Source organism: Emys orbicularis, chromosome 23, assembly GCF_028017835.1.
Source record: "Emys orbicularis isolate rEmyOrb1 chromosome 23, rEmyOrb1.hap1, whole genome shotgun sequence".
NCBI lineage: Eukaryota > Metazoa > Chordata > Testudines > Emydidae > Emys > Emys orbicularis.
Genome location: NC_088705.1, coordinates 9,919,141 through 9,933,042, shown reverse-complemented (window position 1 = coordinate 9,933,042; position 13,902 = coordinate 9,919,141). Strand labels below are relative to the sequence as shown.

The window sequence follows — 13,902 nt, the reverse complement described above, 5'->3', positions numbered from 1 at the left end:
AGCACACAGAAGCTCACTTTTATACATGGGTGCAAATTAGAATATTTCGTACATTTTATATTGTTCTATTATTTTGTATATAATTGTAACAGGACTTTGAATTTTGTGTATTTTGAAAAGAAAACTCCTTTACTTACCAGTTCGTTGTGCGCTGAAGATGTTGACTCTGGGAATTAAAGAGCTTCTTTGCAACCTGTAGGGGATACACTGAGGGGAGTGCCAGACCTTGGCAGACAGAAGTAACTTTAGCAACAAGAAAGGGTTTGGGGGAACTAGAAAGAGGCAACTGAAGAGCAAGTTCTGCATTGCAATGCATAGTCCTAACTCACAAGAGATTTATTAGGGTTGATGTTGCACTTTGTCACAATAAAGTAGATCCGGTCTTATCTGTGGTTTGTACTAGTGGAAAGTTCTTAGCATGGTTTGACCCCCGGATGAATAATGATCTTTCACACAAGCTGAGTCAATGAAGGAAAGTGGGCTAGTCGTAATCCTGGCCACTCATGACGCAGCCCTGAAAATGTACAGCATGTTTTTTTCAGAAATCCCAGAATGATTTCAGGCAAAGACATGGAAAATATTTTCACTGTGCTCCCCCTCCTTCTCCTGCTGCCGCCGCCGCCACACTGCCCTGCCAGGGGCACCGCTCCCCGAGTTCGGGGCCCACGGCAATGGCCTGGCTGGCTGAGCCAGCCGGGATGTGTCGTGGGTCTGCTTGTGCACACGAGCTCACACTCAGACATGCAGGCACAAATACACCGTGTTCAATGTGACACGCACACACACACCCCGATCCAATATCACACACACACCGGGTCTAATTTCTGATGCACGAGCACACACTCACACACACACACGATCCAATATCATACACACCCTGGATCTAATGACTGATACACACACACACACACACACACTCACCCTGATCCAATATCGCCCCCCCCCCCTGATCTAATGACTGATGCACACACACATATACACACACACAATCCAATATCACACACACCCTGGATCTAATGACTGATGCATGCATACACACACACAGACAGACACCCCTCACACACAGCAGATCTAATGACTGATGCACACACACACACACACACACAGAAAATATCATGTTGCCTCTATATAAATCCATGGTACGTCCACATCTTGAATACTGCATGCAGATGTGGTCGCCCCATCTCAAAAAAGATATATTGGAATTGGAAAAGGTTCAGAAAAGGGCAACAAAACTTATTAGGGGGATGGAACGGCTGTCATATGAGGAGAGGTTAATAAGACTGGGACTTTTCAGCTTGGAAAAGAGATGACTAAGGTGGGATATGATAGAGGTCTATAAAATCATGACTGGTGTGGAGAAAGTAAATCAGGAAGTGTTATTTACTCCTTCTCATAACACAAGAACTAGGCCACCATATGAAATTAATAGGCAACAGGTTTAAAACAAACAAAAGGAAGTATTTTTTCACACAATGCACAGTCAACTTGTGGAACTCCTTGCCAGAGGATGTTGTGAAGGCCAACATAAGAACATAAGAACATAAGAAAGGCCGTACTGGGTCAGACCAAAGGTCCATCTAGCCCAGTATCTGTCTACCGACAGTGGCCAATGCCAGGTGCCCCAGAGGGAGTGAACCTAACAGGCAATGATCAAGTGATCTCTCTCCTGCCATCCATCTCCATCCTCTGACGAACAGAGGCTAGGGACACCATTCTTACCCATCCTGGCTAATAGCCATTTATGGACTTAGCCACCATGAATTTATCCAGTCCCCTTTTAAACATTGTTATAGTCCTAGCCTTCACAACCTCCTCAGGTAAGGAGTTCCACAAGTTGACTGTGCGCTGCCAAGACTATAAAGGTTCAAAAAAGGACTAGATAAGTTCATGGAGGGTAGGTCCATCAATGGCTATTAGCTAGGATGGGCAGGGATGGTGCCCTAGCCTCTGTTTGCCAGAAGCTAGGAATAGGTGACAGGGGATGGATCACTTGATGTTTACCTGTTCTGTTCATTCCCTCTGAAGCACCTAGCATTGGCCACTGTCGGAAGACAGGACACTGGGCTAGATGGACCGTTGGTCTGACCCAATACGGCCGTTCTTATGTTCTTATGTTCAATCAAGCCCCTACTGCCCTTCCCAGGGCAAACGAGCTGTCTCTTCCAGGGACCGGGGGAAGGAAGGCCTGTGTCTGGGCCCACCCCTGCGTCCCCCTGAAGCGCGGGGCCTCCCAAAGCACAGGGCCGGGGTGGTTGCCCCGTTCTGCCCTATGGACGGGACGACTCTGGATGGATCTATCCTCCATGAACTTATCTAGTTCTTTTTTGAACCCTGTTATGGTCTTGGCCTTCACAACATCCTCTGGCAAGGAGTTCCACAGGTTGACTGTGCGTTGTGTGAAGAATTCTTAGACCATGTTCCTACGTAAACAGAGCCAAAGAGCTTGACATAGAGGGAGGTTACAAAGAGCATACTGGTTCTTTGTGTACCCCCAAGATACATTAGAGGAGATCCAGGGCTGGCGCTTCCACTAGGCGACCCTAGGCAGTCGCCTAGGGCGGCAGGATTTGGGGTGCGGCATTTTGCCGCCCTCTGCGGAAATTTGGCAGTGGGGGTCCTTCCGCTCCGGGTCTTCAGCAGAAATTTGGTGGTGGGTCCTTCACTCGCTCCGGGACCCGCCGCCGAAGTGCCCCGAAGACACGGAGTGGAAGGACCCCCACCGTTGAATGCTCAGAGGAGGAGTGCTGCCGCCTAGGGCGGCAAAAACCCTGGCACCGCTCCTGAGGAGATCACTTATTTATTGAGCAGCATCTGTACAGTTGATAGAGGAAAGGGGATCTGTGCTCCAGAGTTTACAGTCCAGGGCCCTATCCTACAAAGCTTATAGACACAAGTCATTTTATGCAGGTGAGTTGGTCCTACTGAACTCAACAGATGTTACTCACAAGCATACGTTTTTGCAGGATCATGGCCAAAAACCAGTACATCTCAAACACAAGCTACATTGGATGGCTACATGAATATCCCAAAAGCCCTACCACTGTTGCTGTTAGGGTTGTCTCTAGTAAAAGTGTCACCCGTTTAACTAAAGATATGCTTTTAAACTGATTTAGTGAAACCCATGTGGACGCTATTGAATGGATTTAATCCCGTTTACATTCAAGCCAGGTTTAAACTCTAACCACCTTAGTTTAAACAAGCTTTAAATTAAATTCAAACCACCTTCATTTAAATCACTTCAATTAAAGGAACGAGGTTCAAAACCAGTTTAAGAGGGTTCACACAGGGGTTTGCACGGGTTCAACTAAATCGATTTCAAAGCAGATATCCATTAAACTGTTCCAAGGTCTAACTCAGTCAAGGCTTCCCATTCCTTTTTCCTCCTGGCACTGGGGGCGAAGGTGTGGGGAAGGGGGATGCAGCAGGACCTGTTGAGGGATTTCAGATGTTTCACACGTGGCTCGGAGTTTGCTAAGCTCCTGGAGTTCTAAGTGGCAGCAGGAGGTTTTAAGTTTGCCCTATGGAAGTCTTGCTGCCTGGGCGCCCAGATGTCAGGACAGGTGATTAGCTCGGGACAGGATGAAGCTGGGGAACCAGCGAGCTTCGCATTCCTGCTGCGGGTCGAGTTCTCAGTTGCTCCGTGGAGTGAGCCAGGCTCCAGCGGGAGGCAGTAACTTGGCCCATGGCTCACACCGGGAGGGGGGAGTGGGGCAGCGGGATCACTGCCTTCTCATTCCCGATCCCCGGCCCCGGGAGGCAGCTCTGCAAAGTTTGCAGCCGGCCTGGCCAGAGCTCGCCGCCCCCGCCGGGCCTTTTGCACACGAGTCCCCAGCGCTTCACACGGGCCGCGGCCGGGGCCAGATAAAGAGGCAGCTGCGAGCCCGGCGCGGGGGGTGGCTGGAGCAGGGGGACCCTCGGAGAGGAGCCGGAGCCGAGCGCGCCCCGGCAGGTGGGGATGGCGGACGGGGAGGAGAAGCGGCACCTGCTGGAGGAGCCCGGAGACAGGTGAGGGGCGGATTTCTCCCCCTTCAGTTACCTCCTCCATGGGGCAATTGTATTCTTCCTCCCCCCCCCCCCGCTTCTGAGCCTCCTCCCAGTAACAAACCCCAGCCTCCTTCCTTCCCCCATAGCACTGCCCCCTGTATCTCCCCCATCCTGCCCCCATCTCTTGCAAGGGATCTCAGTGCTCCCCTCAGCCCACCTCTGCAGCTCCTGGGCTGGCCTGTCTCCCCCATGCACTGTGAGACCCCAGGGAGAGAGCCCAGCCTGGCTGCAGCCTCCTCTCCCCCCATTCCAGGCCGCCAGGCCCAGATCTCCAAAGGTATTTAGGTGCCCAACTCCCATTGATGCCCATGGGCATTAGGCACCTACATAGCTTTGAGGATCTGGGTTCCAGGGCACCTGCTTCTGGCTGGGAGGTAGCTGAACAGTTTCCCTGGCGTCTCTCTGCCCTTCTGGGGGTGACACAGAAGGGCGCCCCAGTAATTTGGTCTGGGAGACCAAACCAATCCACTGCCTCCATGTGCTGCCCCTTATTGGGGGAAACTTGGAAATGGGGGCTACAGCTGGAATAACTGTGGTTCCTTTACAGTGCTAAGGGGGGAAGAGGAGGGCTTCCAGGGCAGAGATTGAGTGATGGATGGAAGAAGGAAAGGGTGGGGGTCTCATGCTTTAGAGCTTCCATTCCTCCCTGGAGGGAGGGGTGTTTTCAAGCAGGGGAGACTAGTTAGGCTCGGGCCAGGGCTTTCAAGAGTGACTGGTGATTTTGGGGTGCCCAACGTGAGATGGCGCCAAGGGGTCTGACTTTCAGAGGGTGAATGCTCCAGCACTGTCTGAGAATTGGGCATCTCAAGGTAGGCACCCAAAAGTCCCTAGCTTCTCTTGAAAACTGGGGCACGTTTCCTTTGGGGGGGGGTGGTTGGAAGGGAAGGGCCTTGGGTACAAAGGGGCATTATTTTAATTTCAATTGGAAATCTCCTTCCCCCCCTCCCCGAGTGTCTCAGCCAGCAGCTCCCAAGAGTGGTCAGTAATGGTGACTCTCTGTCATTCAGGTCCTATCTGAGCGTCTCCGAGAAGAACTTTCGCAATTCCATGCTCAAGTACGTTCCAGACGTGTCCTCCATTGAGCTGGGCCTCCCGGGGAACCAGCATTGTCATTCCAACCGGGCTGCTGGCAGCCACTACGGTTCCGAAAAGCAACGGGCTCGAAGGAAACTCTACATCGCATCCGTGATCTGCCTGGTCTTTATGACCGGAGAAGTCGTAGGTAAGACGCCAAAGTAGCCTATGTTGTATGGCTTCCTTGCCTGGTAAGAGCCAAGGTGCTGGAACAGGTAGATAGGACAAGAGATTCTTCGCTACCTCCTCCCTAAACTGTTATGTGTGGCTGTTAAACAGCTGCTGCGGTCTGCCCTAGAAGTGGTTGCATTTAATTGTTCAAAGAGCTAATCCCTAAAATATAATTGTATATCTGTGTGCGGGCTTGGTCCTGCAAGGTGGGCACTTGGTAGGATCCAACCTTAGGGCCTTGATCTTAAGCCCATTGAAATTGGCGGCAAAAACTGCCATGGGGCAAAATTGGGCCCTGGGTTAGAGTAGCTGGGTGAACAGCACAATAGCTGAGGCTGCCCTTCACTAGACTGAAGTACATAGGCTGTCTCAAAGTCACCTTTAGCGTGGGGCCATGGGGGGGATACAGACAGTCACATCAGCTCATAGCCCCACTGCTGGCACTAGGGCAGGCTCCAGCTACCAGGGGTTCTGCTGGGACAGAAAACCCAGATGAGTATTTTGCAGCAGGCTCTGGTTATAACCGGGAGCCCCTCTGGTCTGGGGAGCCTGCCATCACATGGACTCTGATCTTTTTTCAGGGTTTCCTCGGCACCGGTCGTGTGCCCCATCTGTGAAGGGCATGGGGCAGCGTTGGTGCTGCTGGGGGCTTCCATCCTTTCACTGACTCATTCTTTCTCCTCCACGACTTCAGGGGGATACCTGGCCCACAGCCTGGCCATCATGACAGACGCAGCTCACCTGCTGACGGACTTCGCCAGCATGATGATCAGTCTGTTTTCCCTGTGGATGGCCTCGCGGCCGGCTACCAAAACCATGAACTTCGGCTGGCACCGAGCAGGTAACTTGCTGAGTGGGTTCCCCTGCAGGGCAGGGTGTGAAGCCCAGGTGCTCAGTGGAAGAACAGCACTGGGTGTGGTGACATCTAACAATGCTCCTTTCGGCTGCTGGGGTTATCTGAAAGGAAGGGAGCTTCCTTGGTGTGGGTTTTGCAAAGGCTCTTGAATGGAGCTGGGAGGGAGGGACATTTGCAGAGCAGCGGGGGATGGGGAAGATGTCGGGATCCTACCCAAGTCCCATCCAGCCAATGCAGGCTAAGAACTGGGATCCAACAGACCCAACCCTGCGGTGCACACACCTGAATGCACAGAAATCATCTGCAGCTCTACTGCAGTGGCTCCAAGTGCAAGCTGTTTGCTAACTCCGGAGTCCCCCGAGCAGGTGAGGCTTGTGATTGTCCCTTTTGGCTGCCCCTGTGGATCCACTATTCCAGGATCATTGGCATCTCTGGCTTTAAGATCATTAGTGACCCCTGTGGGACCCTACCCCAGCGAACACCCATGCTGAGCCACTGGGTCCTTCTGGCAGCAAGTACTTCCCCATCACGTTGGGTCCAGTTGTAACCAGCCCCGCGGCACTCCTGCTGGAATGGGATGTTCCCCTTCCCTTCTTCTGACCTGGTATTTGGATACAGTAATTCCCTCCCTCCTTTAAGGGCCACCCCAATTAACTTCCATCTGAGGACCACCCGCCCAAGGTAGAGTTCGCTCATCACTTAGCTGCAGTTCTAACCAGGGGAAGGGCTTTGCTGAAACCAAGGAGAGCCTCCTGCGAAATGCAGCAGCCGAAAGCCCATGTGCTGGGTAGATTTATTTCAGCCCCACTATCTGCCCAAGTGGCAGGGAAACCTCCAACTGCCTTTGTTCTCTACATTCCTATAAAGGCCCTTTAGTGCTGCAGTTGTTAAAGGTCTGTTTGCATTCCCATCGCCAGTCTCCCTTTGTCTGTCTCTCCGTTTGGCATTTGTGAGACACCCAGTCCCCTTCTCCCCTCTCCGTTCCCCGCCATCTCCATGGTGTTTCTCTGCTGTCGTCATCTTGACATCATTCATTTATTTCCTAACCTTGAGCTAGTGCTGTGAAAGGTGCTTGCAGACTGAGGCCTGGTCTGTAAATAGGTGTCGTGCCGCTACCATTATTTCAGTTGGGGGAGGCGACGTTTAATTGAAAGAGTTAAATCTGTACCGCTCCTCGCACGTATGTAGCTCTCATGGGGTAAAGGCCCAGTAGGTCGTGTCTAAACTCAAAAGTTGTATTGCTTTAACCGTCCTGGGGTGGTTAAAATGGTACCCACTTAGTATGGATGCAGTTTTACCAGTATATAGGTGCTTATCTAATAGCTCATTTCCATAGGGGAAGGTATAACTGCATCCACACCAGCAGCTGTCCCAGAGTAACTCGGTTTAAAAATTACACTTCTGAGTGAAATAAACTGGTACAAAATCTGTGTAGAGCAGACCTTGTTCTTATGCCCCCTCCCTTACAGGTATAAATGATACCGGGGTACGCACCTTGATACCAGCGTCACTGCATCCACACTAGACGGCGTTGTGTCACTTTAACGATTCTGGGAGAGTATACTGCCCAGAGAGCTGAATTCAGAGAGGACACGTCCGCTCTATTTCAGTAGTGGGCATGAGGGGAGGGTAAGGTGGTATGATTGACGAGCCGAGGGGCTGGAGGGGAGGGGTGGATCACAAGCAACTAACAATGAGGGTGTGACTTAGAATTGTTAAACTCCTTTAGGACTAGTCCATCTGGGGAAATGGACCAGCCTAGCTAGAGTGGAAGAATTGTTATTCTGCTAGAACTATGCCAGTATATTTCCCCATGTAGACCAGCCCTTAGGGGTCAATTCTGCACCCTACACCCCCTCCCAGCTCCAGCCCCTATATGCTGCTCCGGTGGTATATATGGACCATAAAGGAGCTGCAGTTTTCCCTGGTGCAGGAGCTGCCTAAGGCCAACGGAAGCGGCTCACCACAAACCCCGCTCTCAGTCCCTGGGGCTGGGAGAACCTGTGCAGCCCTGGGGAGGTGGCCGTGAAGCCGAGAAGTCCCTGCATGAGACTCCGTGGCTGCCATCCCCCAGTGCGGTGAGGGCTGGGTGTCTGGAGGAGGATTTACTGTGCGTTTCTTGCTCTCTAATCCTGCATGGGCCGGGCTTTCTCTGCAGAGATCCTGGGGGCCCTGCTCTCGGTGCTGTCGATCTGGGTGGTGACCGGAGTCTTGGTTTACCTGGCAGTGGAGCGTCTGCTCTCGAACAACTACGAGATCGAAGGGGGCGCCATGCTCATCACCTCCGCCTGTGCTGTGGCGGTGAATATCATGTACGTCCGGCCGGGTCACTGGCTCTCGGCTCCTCTGAGAACGCTCCGGGGCGAGGGGGTGCATGTGCGGGAAGGTTCATTAACTGCTGGTCAAATTGCAAAGGTTAATCCCTCACACTGGAATGTTTCTTCTGGCCAATCTGAAAGGCCCGCCAGTCCAAACAGGCCATTAATCCCGGGATTAGCGGTCTCCCGAGGCCCGATCCTGCTCCCGTTGGAAGCCCCTAGGAGTCTGGCCGTTGATTTCCACTGGGAGCAGGGGCAGGCCCTTGGTTGGTAGAATGCCAGAAGGGATTTTGCAAGTGAGTTTGAAAGTGGCCATGCAGGGCTCTGTGCTCCTCTTCCTTCCCCCACCACTCCCTGGAGCTAGTGTCTAAAATCTGAGCCACCAAGGGGGCTGCGGGGTTCTCAGCTGTCTCCTCTGCCTCCACGGGGAACTACCAGACTGGGGTTCTGTTGACCCACGCAGTGGGGCATAGGATTGAGGATCTGAGCCTCCCTCTATGTCAGGGCTCCAGGCTGTCTATTACTGAGCCAGAGGGATACAGGCCAGAGCAGATGTGTATGTCGCAGTCTGGGTCGGAAGCTGGTAGCGAGAGCGATGTGGAACCTAGCACCGCCCCCTGCACGGGGAGATGCAGGGAAGGTAGCGTTGTCCCTCTGCAGGCAGGGCTTGTCTCGGTTGGTGCAGAAGGCTGTGGGTTGAGGTGCCTCGCTTGATGACCTCGCTGCTCCGTTTTTCCCTGCAGAATGGGAGTCACTCTTCACCAGTCGGGTCATGGGCACAGCCACCAGGGCCATACCCACCATGGCCACAGCAAGCAGCGGAGCACCAGCGTCCAGGCCGCCTTTATCCATGTGGTCGGGGACCTGCTGCAGAGCGTTGGCGTCCTGGTAGCTGCATACATCATATATTTCAAGGTACGGGCTCTGTTGCTAAGAGTGTCTTGGGCGCGGAAGGCTGGTAAGTCCCCGCTGCGTGATGTACGGGGTGTCTTTCATTTGTTGTGGCATGGGAGTTGGAGCATGACGGGTGCTGTCCCGGGTGGAGGAAGGAAGAGGTACTCCTGTGGGAGGAAGGTGTGGTCTGAGCACAGAACAGGGAGCCAGGAACTCTTGCGTTCTTATCTTTGCTCTGCTGGTAATTCCTTCTCTATCCTTGAGAAAGTCACTTAACCTCTCTGCCTTCGTTTCCCTGAATGCCTTGGCCAAGGACACAGAGGAAGTTAGTGGCAGAACACAGATTATCTATGGATTTATTTATTTTTAATTGCATTTCACTTACTTCCCCCACCACAGAAATGCAGCCACCTCTGGAATGGCATGTAGCAGCTGCCTAGCAGCACGGCACAACCACGTAGGATAGGAAGTGAGGGATTCTCTGTGAACTTGAAACTTCAGGGGAATGCAGGGATGTACTGTCCAAGTTGGAACTTAGCTGAGACACTAATGCTGATGCCCCAGCTCTGTGCTATAGGATCCTTATTGTCCACACATGGTCAGGATCTCTGCTTCTCTTCTCATCAGAAAGGAGGCAGGTGGTCCGGTGACACTATGCTGGGGCATTGGGTCAACACTCAGGCCAGGTCTATACTGAATTTTTTTGCCAGCATAGTAATGTCACTTAGGGATGTGATTTTATTTGCAACATGATTATACTGCTCAGAGTTTCACATGTACAGTTATGCTGGCAAAAAAGCGGGTAAGAGATCCTGAGACAAGCACTTTTTTGACACTCTAAACTGCATCTACACGAGGACGGTTTGCCAGTAGAGCTACACTGGCAAACCCTTTCTGGTGCAGACTTGGTCATACTCAGAGGAAAGAGTGCAACATTTTAAATTATTGGCACCTGGCCATTCCCTGGAGGCCTCCCATCCGAGCAGTGACCGGGCTGCACCTCTGCTTAGCTTGTGATCCACTCAGCGGTCACCACACACGGTGCAATTGCAAGAGGAAAAATGGAATTTTCATTTGGAACGAAGCTCAGGAAGGAAACCGTTGAGCATTGTGTAATGAGATTACACGGGCAGTTGTTTGAGTAGGAAGCATTTGTGAGCTTTACATTAAATATACCGAGTAACAACTTTCCTCCTCCTACCAGCCAGAGTACAAATATGTAGACCCCATCTGTACCTTCCTGTTCTCAATCCTGGTCCTTGGAACGACGCTGACCATCCTCCGGGATGTCGTCCTAGTGCTGATGGAAGGTAAGGAGCTCTACAGAGCAGGGTAGTTAAGTGAACGACTGGTTAACCCGGTCCCGTCCCTGTGGTATGTTCTCCCGTGGGTTACAGGGTACCTCCCTTTCCTGCCGATGTGGGGCTCTGACCCTGTGTGCCTCTTGCTGTCTTGAAGGTACCCCAAAAGGGGTGGACTTTAACAACGTGAAGGAGATCTTGCTGTCCATCAATGGTGTGAAAGCCCTTCACAGCCTCCACATCTGGGCCCTGACTGTGTCGCACCCGGTGCTGTCAGTCCATATAGCAATCAGTAAGTATCTGCCCTGCCTGCCCGTTAGAGAGACAAGGTGGGTGAGGGAATATCTTTTATTGGACCAACTCCTGTTGGTGAAAGAGACAAGCCTTCGAGCTCTTCTTCAGGACTGTGTCGGTGAAAGAGACAAGCTTTCGAGCTAACAGGAGTTGGTCCAATGAAAGATGTTACTTCACCCATTTGTCTGCCTAATATCCTGGGACCAACGTGTCTACAATAACACCACACACATTTAGGACCTGATAGAAATGCTCCTGTTGCTTCAGTGGTATTGGATCGTACCCTTGGTGTAGAGCAGCAAGTTCCAAGCAGATGCGCTTTGGAGGCGTCAAGCGCTCTTGGCAGAAAAGCTGTTGGAAGTGGAGGATCATGGGAGATTCCGCAATGCTTCACTGGCTTCGCCTGGTTTTGCGTCCAGCTCAGAGCTCTGCTTAGATTCACCCAGAAGCTCATGATACTTTAGTACAAAATTGGAGCCTTTTTTTTTTTTTTTTTGGTGGCTTTGCACAAGTTTCCACCCCAAGAGACCTTTGTGGTTTGGCTGGGTTTTGCGTAGTCTCGCTTAGATAAGAGAATGTGATTCCCTGCCCCCCAAATTATACAGTTTAAGGCCCTGATCCTGCAAACTGATTGGCCTGGGCAGCGGGGCGGCTCTAGCTTTTTTGCTGCCCCAAGCACGGCAGGCAGGCTGCCTTCGGCGGCATGCCTGCGGGAGGTCCCCGGCCTGACTGCCGCCCTCGCAGGAACCGGCAGGGTGCCCCCTGCAGCTTGCCGCCCCAGGCACGTGCTTGGAGCGCTGGTGCCTGGAGCCGCCGCTGCTAGGCAGACCCGGCTAGTGCACCCCGGCAGGCTCAAAGGCCAAGTCTTTACCCCATTACGTGACCTCTCCAGCCTCCATGCTTGTGTTTGTTCCAGATGAAAACGCTGATGCACAGACCATCCTGAAGGAGGCTAGTTCCCAACTGCAAGGAGCGTTCAACTTCCACACCACCACCATCCAGATCGAGAACTACTCGGAGGACATGAGAGACTGCCGGGAATGCCAGAGCCCCTCCGACTGACCGCCTCTCCCCGGGCAGGGGGGAATTGACGACCAACTGTGGACCAACAGTCCTGGGAACACTGCTACCTCAGAGCGCCTTTGCTGCCGCCCAGAACAAGGACACACTCTGGTCAAGTGCCCATTTGGAGGCAGCAGGGTGCCAATCCCTGGGGCATTGGGATGAGGTGATAGGACCGTGTTCTCTCCTGCACTGTGTTAGAGAGACCGTAACATTTTCTTTTCTTTTTTATTTCACTTTCATCCCATCCCGAACAGGGAGCAACCCTTTTAATATTCTGAAAATAAAGCAGATCAAATGACTCTGTCCCTCTGGCTTCATGCTCTGTGTGAGAGGCACGTCCACTCCTCAGAGTGCTCTCGTCTGCTTGGTTTGCCATAGAAGCATCGGGAACGTCTAGTCTGATCCAGGGGGGCCAGTTCACATTTGGGGGGCGGTGCAACTTTAACTATGATTCCAGGGGCTACTTAGGCACCTGAGAACTCCTATATAAAGAAAGAAAAAATATATATACAAACACCACTTAAAGCCATATTTTAAATGTCTATGTAAGTTTAGAACAATCAGGCGATAATACAGCCAGATATTCCCAATCCCAAACCTTGAGTTATCAGTTCTGGAGCCTTAACGCAGATATCAGAAACACACGTGTATACTTTGTACCCTCTTCAGTAGAGAGAAATAAAATCTGCTCACTTTCTGTAACAGCCACTGTTATGGCCGTTACCTGCTCTATTTTAGTCAATTGGTTTTCACTCCACTAAAGACACATTTTACTTAATTTTAACTGCACTTTTTAGCCTGGCAGCCCAAGCCCTGTGAGTCCAAGTCAGCTGACAAGGGCCAGCCAGCAGCCCTTTGATTGCAGTGTAGACCTACCTTAAGCATAGCTAGTGATCTCCACCAGAATAAACCCAGGCCCCAGTTGCATTGTGGCTTCCCCCAAAGCCACTCGTCCCTCTCCATTTTCTTTCCCCTGCAAACTTCCACTTCAAAACAACCAGCAATGAAAAGCCCCCCTAGAAAGCACTGCAAACAGGGGCAGATGTCTGCAATCCATCGCTGAGAGCAAAAGCCTTCCAGCCCCAGCACTGCTGCTTTGCCCCAGCTGACAGATGTGCACGCAACCCCCTGCTCCACATGAGCCCAGTTCATGTGACGCTGCTGCAGGCAGCTGTTGGCTTTCTGACCTTGCCGGGATCTCGAGCAGCCCCATTCCCCCGGAATGAGGAAGACCCCCTTGATTCACGAGCCTCTGCACCCTTCCCCATTTTTTTGCACCCATCAGCCATTTGCACACGCTACCGGAGAGAGAGTCATAGGGGGCCTTATGCGGGATTGGCAGACTTCCGTGTTTCCTGCAAGAGTCGCCGCCTGGATAAGCAATGGCATCGATAGCCGAACGCTAAGGAAGTGAAACCTGCTGGATGGATGGGAAGTGATTATTATTCAAATGCTGGACACTGACAGACAGAAAAGTAAATTCCCGTTCTTAATAAAAGAGAAAAAAAAACCGTAATCGCATATGGGCTTGGGCTGGAACTCCAGCCCGAATGGCTACAGTGCGATTTCTAGCCCCACAGTCCAAGTCAGTTGCCCTGGGCTCCAGGACTCCATGCCGTGGGGTTTTTATTGCCCTGAGTAGTGGGTGCTGCATTACCCCAGTGGGCCCTGCGGGGGGCGCTAGACACACCAAGGGCTCTTCCATGGCACAGCTCCACCAGTCTCTTACCCAGAGTGCAGGGGTGAGGATGCTGGTGGTAACGGGCTGCTTCGGGATCAGATTTCATACGTACAGCATGGCACCGTGGCATGGATTTGAAGGCCAGAAGGGAGCATTAGGTCATCTCATCTGGCCTCCTGTATACCGCTGGCCATAGAATTC

General features: G+C 52.1%; 1 protein-coding gene across 1 annotated transcript; it reads left to right on the top strand.

Moving 5' to 3' along the window:
• The first annotated feature begins 3,958 nt into the window (after positions 1-3,958).
• On the top strand, positions 3,959-12,017 carry SLC30A2 (solute carrier family 30 member 2). The gene is made up of 8 exons (XM_065421775.1): positions 3,959-4,008; positions 5,055-5,269; positions 5,987-6,133; positions 8,307-8,460; positions 9,210-9,381; positions 10,565-10,670; positions 10,819-10,953; positions 11,872-12,017. Exons 1-8 carry the CDS (start codon positions 3,959-3,961, stop codon positions 12,015-12,017), a joined length of 1,125 nt encoding a protein of 374 aa, XP_065277847.1.
• The last annotated feature ends 1,885 nt before the right edge of the window (positions 12,018-13,902 follow it).

Bases quoted from the DNA above. Each gene is read 5' to 3' on its own strand.
- SLC30A2 (XM_065421775.1), top strand. From the start codon at position 3,959: ATGGCGGACGGGGAGGAGAAGCGGCACCTGCTGGAGGAGCCCGGAGAC. The intron at 9,382-10,564 runs GTACGGGCTCTG...TCCTCCTACCAG, and splicing joins CATACATCATATATTTCAAG to CCAGAGTACAAATATGTAGA. The intron at 10,671-10,818 runs GTAAGGAGCTCT...GCTGTCTTGAAG, and splicing joins CGTCCTAGTGCTGATGGAAG to GTACCCCAAAAGGGGTGGAC.